General features: G+C 35.5%; 1 protein-coding gene and 1 pseudogene across 1 annotated transcript in view; one reads left to right on the top strand and one right to left on the bottom strand.

Moving 5' to 3' along the window:
- Positions 1–12,459, top strand: part of LOC122347533 (metabotropic glutamate receptor 4-like) — a 59,779-nt gene extending 47,320 nt beyond the window's left edge. The window contains 3 exon segments of the mRNA XM_043242895.1: positions 224–473; positions 9,340–9,372; positions 12,440–12,459. Of these exon segments, the coding sequence (XP_043098830.1) occupies positions 224–473; positions 9,340–9,359 (270 nt within the window). The 3' untranslated portion in view covers positions 9,360–9,372; positions 12,440–12,459.
- LOC122347532 overlaps positions 1–13,246 on the bottom strand; it is a 663,620-nt pseudogene that overhangs the window by 124,761 nt on the left and 525,613 nt on the right.

Genomic DNA, 13,246 nt, shown 5'->3' on the forward strand with positions numbered 1-13,246 from the left:
GGGAAGAAATAGACTGCATGTGTGATATAAAACTAGCACACTGTTGGGTATCGTTGCCCAGGGCAACAGCAAAATATACAGTTTTATTATACAGACATATTTGGCAACAGAAAGCCATGATTGACCAATTATGACCCAGTATGGCGTGCAGCGATGGCTTTGTTTTCAACGATTTCTAATTTTCACCTGCTGTGTTTTTTTTTTTTTTTTTTTTGCTTGGCAGATGTACATACAAACGACCACGCTGACCATCTCGGTGAGTCTGAGCGCGTCTGTGTCTCTGGGGATGCTCTACATGCCGAAGGTCTATGTGGTGCTCTTCCACCCGGAGCAGAATGTGGCCAAACGCAGCACTCGCAGCCTAAAAGCTGTGGTCACTGCCGCCACCATGTCTAACAAGTTCAACCCCAAGGCCAGCCTGCGGCCCAACGGAGAAGCCAAGTCGGAGCTGTGCGAGAACCTGGAAACTCAGGGTGAGCGGCTTTGACGATAAACACTTTATTGACACTGATTTTTATATTGCAATAAACCTGTTATTATAATCTTAAAAACTTTAATTCATCATCATTCAATTGCTCGTTTAAACGGATCCGAATTTGAAGAGGGTCGCAAAATCGCGCCTCAGCAGTCTGGATGCTTTAGATTGATTTTTGTTCTAAATGCTCGATTCACCCAAAATCAACACATCTGCTATTATTTACTCCTCGATCACTGCAAACCAATATAACATTCTTTTTTTAAAATGTCATTGAGAGGATCATAACAAGACAACCCGCTAATCGTCTGGCTCACTGCACGCAAAGGTTATTTTGGTTTCATTATGTGTGAATCTAACTATTTGCCGTCAGATATGCGCTAGCTGGTGAGTTTTTTAAATTATCAAGAGGCAAATCGGTTGAATCGGTACAGCAGTCCTTACTGAAACCCATCTCCTGCTAAGTTAAATATCAATAAAACACAGCAGCTGATAAACAAGCTTTGTAATACAGCAGTAAATAAAAGCCTGCTGCCTCAGCAGAAATAACTCACATTCTAGAACAGAAGCAAACCTATAGTCGTCCTGAAAGAGAAACGAAAGGAGTCATAGTTTGCATAAATTATATTATTCATTAAGGCCACAATTTACCAAGATCCCAAATAAAATGTACTAATTGGCTTCTGCAGTCAATCAAATTTTGTGTAAGCATTATAGCTATACTAGGGGTAAAATAACACAAATAGTCGCACATGCACTTGCTTTATTTTAATTTAAGTTTTACCTAAAAGTATTTGGTATTTTTGCACATGCAGATTAGTGATTTAAGTGGTAATATGACAACATATGTTACATTCAGATATGATTTTGTGCTCTTAATCTAATGTGGTATTAATTTGCACACCTTTTCTGAAGTTTTCCGAGGTGATAATTCATTTTGCAAGCACTGTTTAATTCATTTGCAATGACGTTGTCCTTTATTCTGCATGCCCGAATGGCATATTCATTAGGAGAAACCTCAATAAGAGGCGCTATCTTCAGGTTCTATATCTGGAATACAGAATCCTCAGTAGACACAGCAGATTTAAAAAATTTTTATTAATTTATTTTTGCATGTGCCATCTGGTTTTCATGTTTTTTATATGCACAACAATTTAGTAAATCACAGACTAAAAGTGTGCTTCACTGTCAACATGAATGTAGTTAGACACTACAACAGTTTTGAGACAGCATCAAATGTGCCTTGATTTCCTTTTAGTCTGTTATAATTTTTTTTTTTTCAAATAGCCTCTAGCTTTTGCATTTTCGTTACCTTAATCTGTGATGTGAGGTCAAATGCAGTAGCCAGGGGAGAGAAACAAAATGCATATATAAAGAATTTCACCCCGTCAATAGACACAGTAAGACATTATTAGTAGTCAAAGTTGACGCTGAGCCAGAAAATTAAACCGAATTGCACTTTTTTGTGTTGAACTATAAATATTCTTTAAAAAACAAATTTGTTGTTGAACTATGCCTATTTAAATGGTGGCTGTAATAGCAACTTGTTTCATTCAAACAGAATAAGTCAAATATTATAAATAAGTAATATATTAGCTGACTAATGAATTTGTGGACATTAATGGGCTTTCCTGAGATAAATACAGCATCACCTGATTTTTTGCAAGTTGATATATTGGCTTCCTAGCACTATTTGAGTGATTCCTGGAGACATGATGCATTTCTGTAAGTAATTTCTGTTTCTTTCAACAAACCTTCTGTTGTTCATTCATTCATGAGTGTCAAAACAATAATTATTATTTGTTTTTTGGATACAATTAACAGAAAGGAAAGCTAACATTGTTTTATGTTAAAAGCAAAATATGTATTTTGTATTTAATTATCCATATCATTATCAATTAAAAGCAAAAAAACGATTAACAGTTTCTGCCCTTCCAAACTACTGTATTTCAGCCAAAACCAAATATAGCTGTTTCAGTGCAATTTTTAGTTCTACTATAATGCATTAAGATATTTGTGTTTGATATGTTGTTTACAGAAACCTTTTTCCCCCCGAATACACAGATCATGTTGAATTGTTGTCAGTGAAGCAAGTTGTTTGTTCGCAGGCAGATGGTGTCACATCTACTATCAGGGGCTAACAGGGTCATGCTAACCAACGATACCTTGACCCCTTTGATGTGGGAATTGTTGCTCCATGCAAGCATAAAAAGGATGTGTGGATGCATACGTAACATATCCACCAGTAAAAGGCAAAGTCCACGCAGAGATACGCAGAAAGAATATTAAAATTCGTAATGATATGAATTGTATGTGACATTTCCCAAGATATATCTGTACATGCACAAAATAAAATATCACACTAAACCGATTCAAAGTATCAGGTTAGACTAGGAAGGCACAAATTATCTGCTTCTATTACATTGCATTTGGCATTCACAGCAACGCACATCCACTCTGCTTTCATTATGTAGCATTTTATATTCATTTTGCTATGTAGCAATAGCCAGTAAATCATATTGTAGGCCTTAATAACAAATAGCTCTGAATTAAGGGAGACATCCAGATAAATGTTGTGACAACAGAATTAAATTTGTGTAATGAAGGTTGCTACATAGATGAAAATTCGCCCAATTAAGCATGGCTAGTTAGCACACAGTGTTTTCAGCAAATATTTACCACTGGTTGCATGACCGTACCAGACTGCTACCAGACCCAGTGTGAATTTCATCTGCTCACTTCCCCTTGTACATTTTCAGCAGCTCTCTATAGCAACACTTTAAATTTGCTGCAGTGGAACTATGTGCTTTTGTAAATGAGCTATTAGAGTCAGTGGCCACATTAGCATGCCCTTTTGAAAGATCTTACTAGTTATTTAACAACAAGCAGTTTCTATGATAAAGCAAATGCAAGCCATCCAGTAACTCCTTGGCTCAGGGATGTCTAACATTTCATGAATGCATTAAAGGGGAAAAAGGATCTCCTTGTTGATTCTAATTGATTTGTGATCCTCCTTTAAGACTTAAATTGCATTAAGTAAAAGTGTCTGTTAAGTGTCTTAATGTAGCGTAATGTGAAAGAAATGTTGCTATAAAGTGTTAGAATTACTTCTAAGTGAATTACTTGACATTGAATTATTATGTAGAGCCTAATTGTATTTCTAGACGAGCAAGGAATTATTTCTCTGAACGCGTTATAGGCAGTAATCATCATTATATTATTAGCATGGGTGTGTTACAATAACATAGCATTCAAGAAGAGTTGTATATATCTTCACTTTTGTGCACATGGTTGACCAGAAAAAAACTGCAGGGAAACTTAGTATTCTCGTCGTAAGTCGTATCTGACTTATGAATGTTAAAAACCATGTATAAGACGGCAGGGAGTAGCTGGCAGTAGCAATTTTTTATATTTAAATTACAGAGCAATAATATCAATTTAAAGAATATACATAAATAAAATATAAATGTTGTATAAAAACTGTATTATATATTCACTTGCACTTATCCACTGTTACAAATAAAAAGTTCTCAAGAAATATGTTTTGAAAGAAATAAATGCATTTCTCAAGCAATGACACAATTTATCAAACGTGTATTTACAGTGTTAATAAATGCTGTTCTTTTGAGCTTTTTTTTATTTTTGCATTTGCATATTGGCAAATGAGCATATTACAATGATTTCTGAAGGATCATGTGGCACTTGGAAATCCAGCTTTGCATTATAGGAATACAAAATTAAAATAAAATTGTAATTCTATTTCTTTTATTACATTTTGTATTATTATTTCTTTCTTTTGATGAAATAAATGACTTCTTTTAGATACATTACAAAAGCATCTCGGTGCTATTATACTTTACATTTAATTATTCATGCAGTCTAAAGAGGCAGAATGCAACCCATGGAAAAAAAAAAGCCCACAGTCTATCAGTGCAACAGTGCCTTCTGTTAAGGCGATAAGTCATTAACAAAGCAATATGACACATTTCCCACCTTCACAATTTTAAGGCTGTTTTTAACAATCAGGTGAAGTCTCACAGTCTCAATTTACCCCACATGTGACGTGGTTCACTCTGTTTCCTCTGAAGCACCTAAAGTCACACTTCTGAAGTCACACTTTGTCATCTCACCTACTGGCAGTTTAAAAAAAGATCTTGAACCAATCAAGATAAGGACAAGACATGTTTGATGTAGCTATTATAATACTGTCAGCGCATATATGTGACATATTATTCACAGGCATAGCGAGATGCACTCCATTAGTGCATCTACAAAGTCAGTACTTGGCAAGCAGTTTTATCACTGATATAAAAGACGTTTTAGGATTCCAAAGTAACAGTCCATCTTTGATATTATTACAATGCAGAACGTGTATAGAGTTTAGTGATGCATATAAACAAGATCAAATTGTAATGCGTGTGTGATGTTGCCTGCAAGGATCATAGAAACTTGCCAAAGAATGAGGATAAGAGGATAAGAATGACAAGGTCAGTTGATTCAACTCAAAATTACGTTATATGAACATCAATAGGTTTTCTCATGTGTCCTTTAAGGAAAAGAGTTTTGCTCTTGGGTGAATTGCAAATATAATCAATAATAATATGAGTCTGCTTTACATCAGCCGTCAGGATTTGTATGACTAAAAAGATCAATGCAGGTCTCTTGAAATAGTCTCTCGACATCATAATCGGGCATGACCACCATACACAACTGCTGAATAGCTTGTTGAATTCAAAACCGCAATATCATATTTTGTTTGCCTTGGTTAGAGAGTTGTTCTTTTTGTTCCACTGAAAAACAAAATGGTCGAGAATCAATTTTTAGTCAGGAATTGCTAGTAAATTTCACAGTTATAAAGAAACAGCAAGAAACATTGAATTGAAAATTAAGATTTGAGGTAATAAAACTGAAACATAGTTAATTCTTTTTATTTACAAAATTATTTACTGTGCATTTAATACTTAAAATGGTCATCATTTACTCAATCTCAAGTAGTTCCAAACCTGTATGAGTTTCTTTCTTATTTGAAGAATGCTGATAACCAGACAGTTGCCACTGACTTTAATAGTATGGGAGAAAAAAAATTCAGTGGAAGTCAATGGCAACCAGCTGTTTGGCTACCAACATTCAGAATGGTTTAGAACAACAATTAGAGTGAGTAAATAAATAAATGAGCACTTTAAAGTGATTATAATAATAAGTTGATGCATAATAATTTTTCAGACGCCTTAATCCAGAAAATAAATGACTGTCAGTTTATTATAAGAAATCATATATAAATACAGTGCCTTATAAAGTCTTCATACCCCTTTTTCATACACTCCTTACACCATAACTGTATAGCAAAAAAAAAACATGACATATTGTCATTTATCTGCCACTCTTTCTTCTCTTCTTTTCACCTCTAAAGCTCTGTCAGGTTGATAGAGGCAGATACACATGTTCAGTTTTCCCCAAGAAATATTTGTTTGGGTTCAATCCCAGGCTGTGTTTGGTCCACTAAAGGACATTCACAGAATTGTCTATGCTTCACTCTTGCTATGTGCTTAGGGTCATTGTCCTGTTGGAAGGTGAACCTTCGGTCCAGTCTGAGTTTCTGAATGCTCTGGACTGAGTTTCCTTTAAAGCTATCTCTATAGTTTGCTGCACTGAGCGTTCCTTCTACTCTGATGAGTGCCTCAGTCCCTGCCTCTGAAAAACAGCACCACAGCATGAGGCTGACACCAGTGCACTTTACTTTTGGGATGGTACTCTGCAGGTGATGAGCAGAACTGGTTTCTTTCAAACATGATGCTTAGAATTGAGGTTAATCAGTAGAATCTTGTGTCTCAGAGCCTGAGGGTCCTGAGGTGCTTTTTTGCAAGTTCCAAGTGTATTTTCATGTCTCTTAGCCAAGGAGAGGATTGAATCTACCACACTGCCATAAAGCCCAAATTGATAAAGTCTTGCAGTGATGTTTATGCATTTGTAGATTTCTTCTATCTCCACATATGATCATGAAGCTCTACTAGAATGACCATCAGGTTCTTGGTAACCCTTCTAACCAAAAGCCCTTCTCCATCAGTTGGTCAGTTTGGCCAGGAGGCTAGATCAAGGAAGAGCTCCTGTTTTTTAACCTTAACTTCTTCTGTTAAGGTTAATAGAGACTACATGCTTCTGTGACCCTTCAATGAAGCAGTTTTTTTTTTTTTTTTACTCTTCCACAGATATGTGGCTTGGCGCAAACCTCTCAGTTCTTCAGGCAGTATCTATTCATCTTAATGTATGGTTTTTGCTCTGATATGCATTATCAACTGTTAGACCTTTCATTAAGACACGTGTGCCTTTCCAAATCATACCCATTCAATAGATTTTTTCACAGGTTCCCTTCACTCTAAATGTAGTAACATCTACAATCTTTTTTTTTTTTTTTTTTTTTTTTAATCTGCAGATATCATGCAGCTTAGTTTATTATTTCTGGCTATTAGGCGGAAGGAGGCTTTTTTTTTGTTAGGATTAGTTAATGTATGCAGCATATTCCTTCAGGCTACCTTTTAATGACAATTACATTTTTAATGCCTCCTGACAATTTCTGTGCAAGGTCATTTAATTTCAGGGCAGATTGAGCCAGCAAGAAAGCACCTCTGCATATCCAAGTTCAATGGGCCTTAAGGCCAAATGGGCCCCAACAGGTTCAATTATAACACAGAAACATATAAATCTGTGTTTGCAATACGTGTTGACATGCTACAGCGCTGATCAATATAAAGATGAAGATTTCACACTGTAGACTGCATTCTGTTAACCTTTTGTAGCATATTTATTTTTTTTACATTTAACTACTTAGTTGTTTCAGTAAAATAAATAAATAGCACTCATGAAAATTGCAAAAATAAATAAAAATGGGGATGCTTTTATGAGTGTTGGCATTAGTCGCTGTGTGCACGTAATGATAGCTGAGCTGAGCTGAATGCGCTCATGCATAAAAAGGATTTTAAAATGTTACTCTGAAATGCGTAAGAAACTTATTTCAGCACCAAATTGTGCTTGTTCTTTTATCCGTCTGTGCGGTTAGCCAAAGCTCAATTATCCATTTTGTGCCTAAAATCATTTGTTTAGGCACACGCGGTGCAATGACTGTACTCTTAATGTCAGGGATACAATGTTCGCAGCTGTAATATGTCCAGCATCATTATTATTTAAACATAATAGAACACACATAGCACCCATCATGCAAATACAGTGGGTAGAAATAATTAAATAATAGAAACCATTTGGCGAAGTGATATGGAACTGTAATGTGGTCAAAAGCTGCTTTTAGTGCGGTTCACTGAAAATATTCGCACACTTTGAAGCATTCTTCAGCCAATCAGATTCAAGCCTTCAACGGTCCCCGCAGTATAAATATATATAATTTTATATCATTTATTTAATATAATTTTTTTTCAAGCAGAAACAGTTTTAACTATATCTCTGAGCATTGCTTAGATATCAATCATTTATTTACACTTGCATTATTTGCACATAGTGTAAAGTTTTGTTGTTATTTGCACAATATGTACAGCACTTTATACTCTAAGTACAGCTTTTTCACTTATGTTGCTTTCTTCTATTTCAGCCGAATACAAAGCGCCATCTATAAGTAAGCTCATTTCTTGGATGATTTCCCCAAAAGTAATTTAAGCCTATAGGTTGTATTACAATGGTGTTATGTATAAATTTGCTTGTTGCAAAGAGCTGATGTGTACAAAATAATATGACAACACTTTACATTAAGGTTTCATTTCTTAACAGTAGTAGTTGAACATGTGCTAAAAATGAACAATACGTCTACATAATTTATGTTTTGTTTTGTTTTTTTTACATTTTTTAAATCAAATGCTGTAAATTACCTTATGCTAATGAATGCTTGCATTGTTAACAGCGTTAACAAATAAGACCTATAAAGTGCTACCAATAATATTGTGCATCATTTTGCTATAAATGAGACTGCATTGCACCTAATGTATTTGATATATGGTTTTTATCTTTAAATAATTTAGCATGATTGATATTTCCAGTAGCATGTTACCATGCCTTGCAAATGCTTTCACAACCTTTAAAATGCAACATTGAAATCTACTTCTTAGAGACATTTTTATTTCAAACTCTAGCTCATATATATTTTAATATAACCTTATGTTAGGAACGTTCCTAGCAGAGATAAAATGCTGAAATTAGCTTTTGCATAAGTATCCTGTCCCTGCATCGCAGATTTCCATCCCAATCTACGAGATGGGAAAACAATTGCCCTGATGAAGACATAATTACCTCACAATTGTGCACTGCTCATGGATCATTAAAATAATTCACCACATTTTCTGGATTAAAAAAAGAGTAACCCTACAGTAAAGGGATCATTATTCAGGTGGTGAATATAAAGTACATCTTCAAGGTTGATGTACTTCAGTGTGACGCAACCAGTAAATAAAATCTTTAAATCACTGTAAACATGATGAATGCAGCACTTCAGGTGAACATAATGTACATACAGCTGATACGTTTCTTATAAGGAGAAACGCACTCGGGGGCGTTGAAAATAATCACTTGCATCCAACATTGATTGATACGCACTGTGAAATGCATCAAAGTACGCATACCAGAATACAGCATTTTAGTATACAAGGTTCAATTTCTTTTTCCTCTTCATGGCCATATGATGTCAAACATGTTATACTCTGCAGTGTGATTCATTTAAATGTTGTAGAAAAAAATCAAGAAGACAAGAAGCTTATTTGAACTGTCGTTTTTCAGTCTTTCTGTTTGGTACAGATGCATTAAAATGCTGCTAAATTATTGTAAACAAAGCCTGACTAATATATGTAACCGCTCAACCTGTGTTTCAGGATATGTTGATGATAACTAAACAATGAAGACAGGTAAAGACTTTAATTGTTGGTTATTGCTTGGCTTACTGTTAGACCTAATTGTTAAACTCAATCACGTTCCATTTAGCTTTAATGCTTAAACTGTGCATATCAATTAGCTTATAACAGACAATGCATTGCGCTGACTTTTGTTAGAGCTGCTAAAGACACAAAAAGCATGCATGCTACATTGTTTTTGCAAATCACTTGTTTGCACAGGGCTTTGTAGGTGAGAAACTCTACACTGGGGAGAGAACTAAAGATAGCAACAAATTTGTTTTTTTTTTGTATTTTTCAACCAACAGAGAGTAGGTATGAAAACTTTCAAAACAGTGCATGGCCTAGATTACATAAACAGAAACACAAATTGGGACAGCCGACTCAAATAGAACAGTATAAACCTATGCAAGATAAGATCAAGCACTTCTAATTAAATTTTTATATGGAGAAAGTATCAGTTAAATTTGCTTTGTGTGACAATGTCCCTACCTCTAAACTGAAATGGAGCTATTTATCAGACTGTACTTATGGGTCAGTGCTCCATTCGCCGAGGGAGAGTCCAGATCGGAGAACCGCACCAGTAGCGTTGGGTCAAATATCACCTCACCTTACTTATTTCAACGGCTCTGCATGATTGCATGAGGTAACCTTTTGATCTCCATATAACGATGCAATGAGCTTGAATTTTCCATTGACCCTTCTTCTTTGGCAAGGTTATTACATGAATAGCTGAAGGCAGTGTCACTCATGCAACCTTTGCTGATTGTTTGCACTACACGGCTTTTGCAAGATGGATGCCGAATGACAGGATTAGGCTGCTGATGATGGGTTTTTGTTGAACGAATGCTTTAATAGCAGACTTGTCACTGTTTGCAGGTGACTTGCATGTTTTGGAAGGTATTAAACTGTCCTTGTGTGCAAAAGGATACAACAGTCTCAGTCACGTAATCCATACTTTGGTATAAAGAACGACAGAGTCTGATATCAAACAAAGACACGCTACTTGACTCCTGACAAATTAATAGGGATATCAAAGACGTTGTTGTCGCATTGGAAAAGGACTTGATGAGAAATGAAACATGAGGTACTGCGTCAACGCAGTCTGCTTTTGATAAAGGTCCCTGGGAAAGTGTATCTTCTGAATTACCTCATGAGTTTCACTTCGAAAATGCTATCAAAAAAACATTTTATTGTTAATATATTTAAAGGAATGTTTTGCCCAATCAAGAAAAATTTGCTGAAAATGCATTTATGATCAGGCTATCCAAGATCTAAGTGAGTTTGTTTGTTTGTCGTAACAGATTTGGAGAAATTAACATTACACCACTTACTCACCAATAGACCTTCTGCAGTGATTGGACGCCATCAGAATGAGAGTCCAGACAAATAAAAACAAGTAATCCACATAAAAAGCTGCATGTTTGTAAGACACAAATGCATCATTACCCTAGTTTTTACCAGCTTTAATGCTTAAACTGTGCATACCAATTAGTTTATAATAGACAATGCACTGACTGTTAGAAGATAGAAGACTGCTAAAGATAAATCATGCATGCCACTTTGTTTTTGCAAATGACATGTTTGTACAGGGCTTTATAGGTGAGAAACTGGGTAACTGGCTATACTGGGTAAAGAACTAAAGTAAACGTAAAGTGTTTTTTTTTTTTAAATTATTCCTCAATCCATAATCAACATTCCACGATCCATATTTCTTTCTCTAATCAAAAAGTAATCTTGTCTGAATCAGGAGAGAAATATGCACATATTAAGCACAATTTACATGTTATTTTAAATTTTTACAAATTTAAATAAATATTTTAAATAAAATTTTATTCTTACAGAATGTTTAAATTCAACCAAACCTGCTGTACAAAAGTAAAAAGTAAAATACAATAAAATTAAAAGCAAGCACAAGAAAAAAAAAAAAGGTGGTGGCAGGCAGTTTCATAGCTTAGACCAGCTACAGCGAAGGCTTTACCGTGGTATTTGCAGAAGATGGCTATTTTGGGATCTATGTAATCTAGCCGGATTGTAAGTGGAGTAAATTGGTGAGATACATAGGAGCTAAGTTGTTAAGAGCTTTATAGATGAACAGCAGAATTTTGTAGTTGATTCAATATCGAACTGGTAGCCAGTGCAATGTGAATAAAATTAGTGTGATATCATTTGTGATTTCATGTGAGTAAGGACAGCCGCATTTTGGACCATTTGAAGGTGAGAGATAAAGAGAGAAGTAACCCGACATACAAATAATAACAATAGTCGAGTTATGTAGAAATAAAAGCAAGAAATTGTTGCTGCTTAAGAAAGGTTTGACTTTAGTTAACTGACGAAGATGATAATTTGTTTGTCTAATCTGAGACTGTTATCGAGGTGGAAACATCTGAGGTAAGATATGACAGTAAGTGTCATTAAGTAACATCAAATTATTTATGAGCAGAACTTTGATTTCTTGCAGACAGGCTTTCAATCTTTTAAATGCTGAGTTGTCATTACGTGTATTATGTAACATCTGCATAGCATAGTGGTGCACACCCCAAATTTACTCACAATAGATCACAGAGGTAGCATTTACAGCGAAAATAACAATGGTGCTAAAATCAGTCTCTGGGGTGCACCACAAGTAAGTTGAGCCATCGAAGATGAAAGGGCACCTAAACTAACAAAAAAAAAACGGACAGAAAAGAATGAAACCAATTAACAACTGTAACAGTACTAGCTGGTAATGTGGGAAGAAAACAGGGATGTATAAAAGTATTATGGATCATATTTTGGCCGAAGCAACAGTTTAAATTATAAACAAGTATCTTTTCATTTCACAAGACATTGATAGCTAGACATTGATAACTGGGTTGTGTGATAACTGGATCATGTGGATTATTTGTGGATTATTGTGACGTTCTGATCTGCTGTTTGGATTTATGACGGCACCCATTCACTGCAGAGGATTTGTCGCTTTCATTTCTTAAAATCTGTTTCCGATTGAAGAACCAAATTTTCAGCTTTTCATATTTTCAGCAAATTTGAATTTCCTTTAGGCACTTCGGAGACTCAAATGATCTATTTTTATCTCTTGCAGGACTCAGCCCTAAACAAACGCGACATCAGCTACAGCAACCACGCAATCTAGGTAAGTGATAAAAGGCCACTACCAAATCCCAGAAGTGACCCCTGGAAGAACGCATTTCAAGATAAATCACTCTCACGTTATGTCACTTATGGAAGTGAGATGGCGGATGGTTGGAAGACCCCCACAGACATGTTTCCATTAATGAAGCTTATGTGAAGTCACACAGGGAGCATCTGGGGAGGCCGAGACTGTTGAGACGGTGTGTCGGAATGACGGTCTGTCACCCAGACTATTCCATTACAGCTTGCTCTATCTATTCCAGATGTCATTGTTAAAGTGATACACACTAATTAAGGACAAACATGTCAGTGTCCGCTGTTTCATTGACGCTAACACTCTGTGGTGGCTTTAAAAAAAAGAAGAAGAAAAAAAAGTATTTAAAAAAAATCATTTGGAGCTTTTTCCTCTTGTTTTCTCCTTGGTGATGACAACAGCAAAGACAGTGACCATTGTTTACAGATGTTAAGCATGCTGGTTTTGACATCCTGTGCTGTGTTGTTTTTTTTTCTTTCTTTATTTCTTTTACTTTTTCAACAAAAAAAGAGAACCTTCTGGAATGCTGTTGAACTATGTTGCTGTATTGTTACCTCTACCATGGGCCTTGTGAAACTGTTGAAGATGTACTGAAGTGCTCTTTGAGTAATGTTTGCTTGTGCATAAGTACACACCTTTGAGGAACTCCAATTTGCCCTATTGTCAAAATGGGCAGTATAGTTGTCACAGCCACCTGTGCAAATCTGAAATCACAATTTAGAA

Source organism: Puntigrus tetrazona, chromosome 6, assembly GCF_018831695.1.
Source record: "Puntigrus tetrazona isolate hp1 chromosome 6, ASM1883169v1, whole genome shotgun sequence".
Classification (NCBI taxonomy): domain Eukaryota; kingdom Metazoa; phylum Chordata; class Actinopteri; order Cypriniformes; family Cyprinidae; genus Puntigrus; species Puntigrus tetrazona.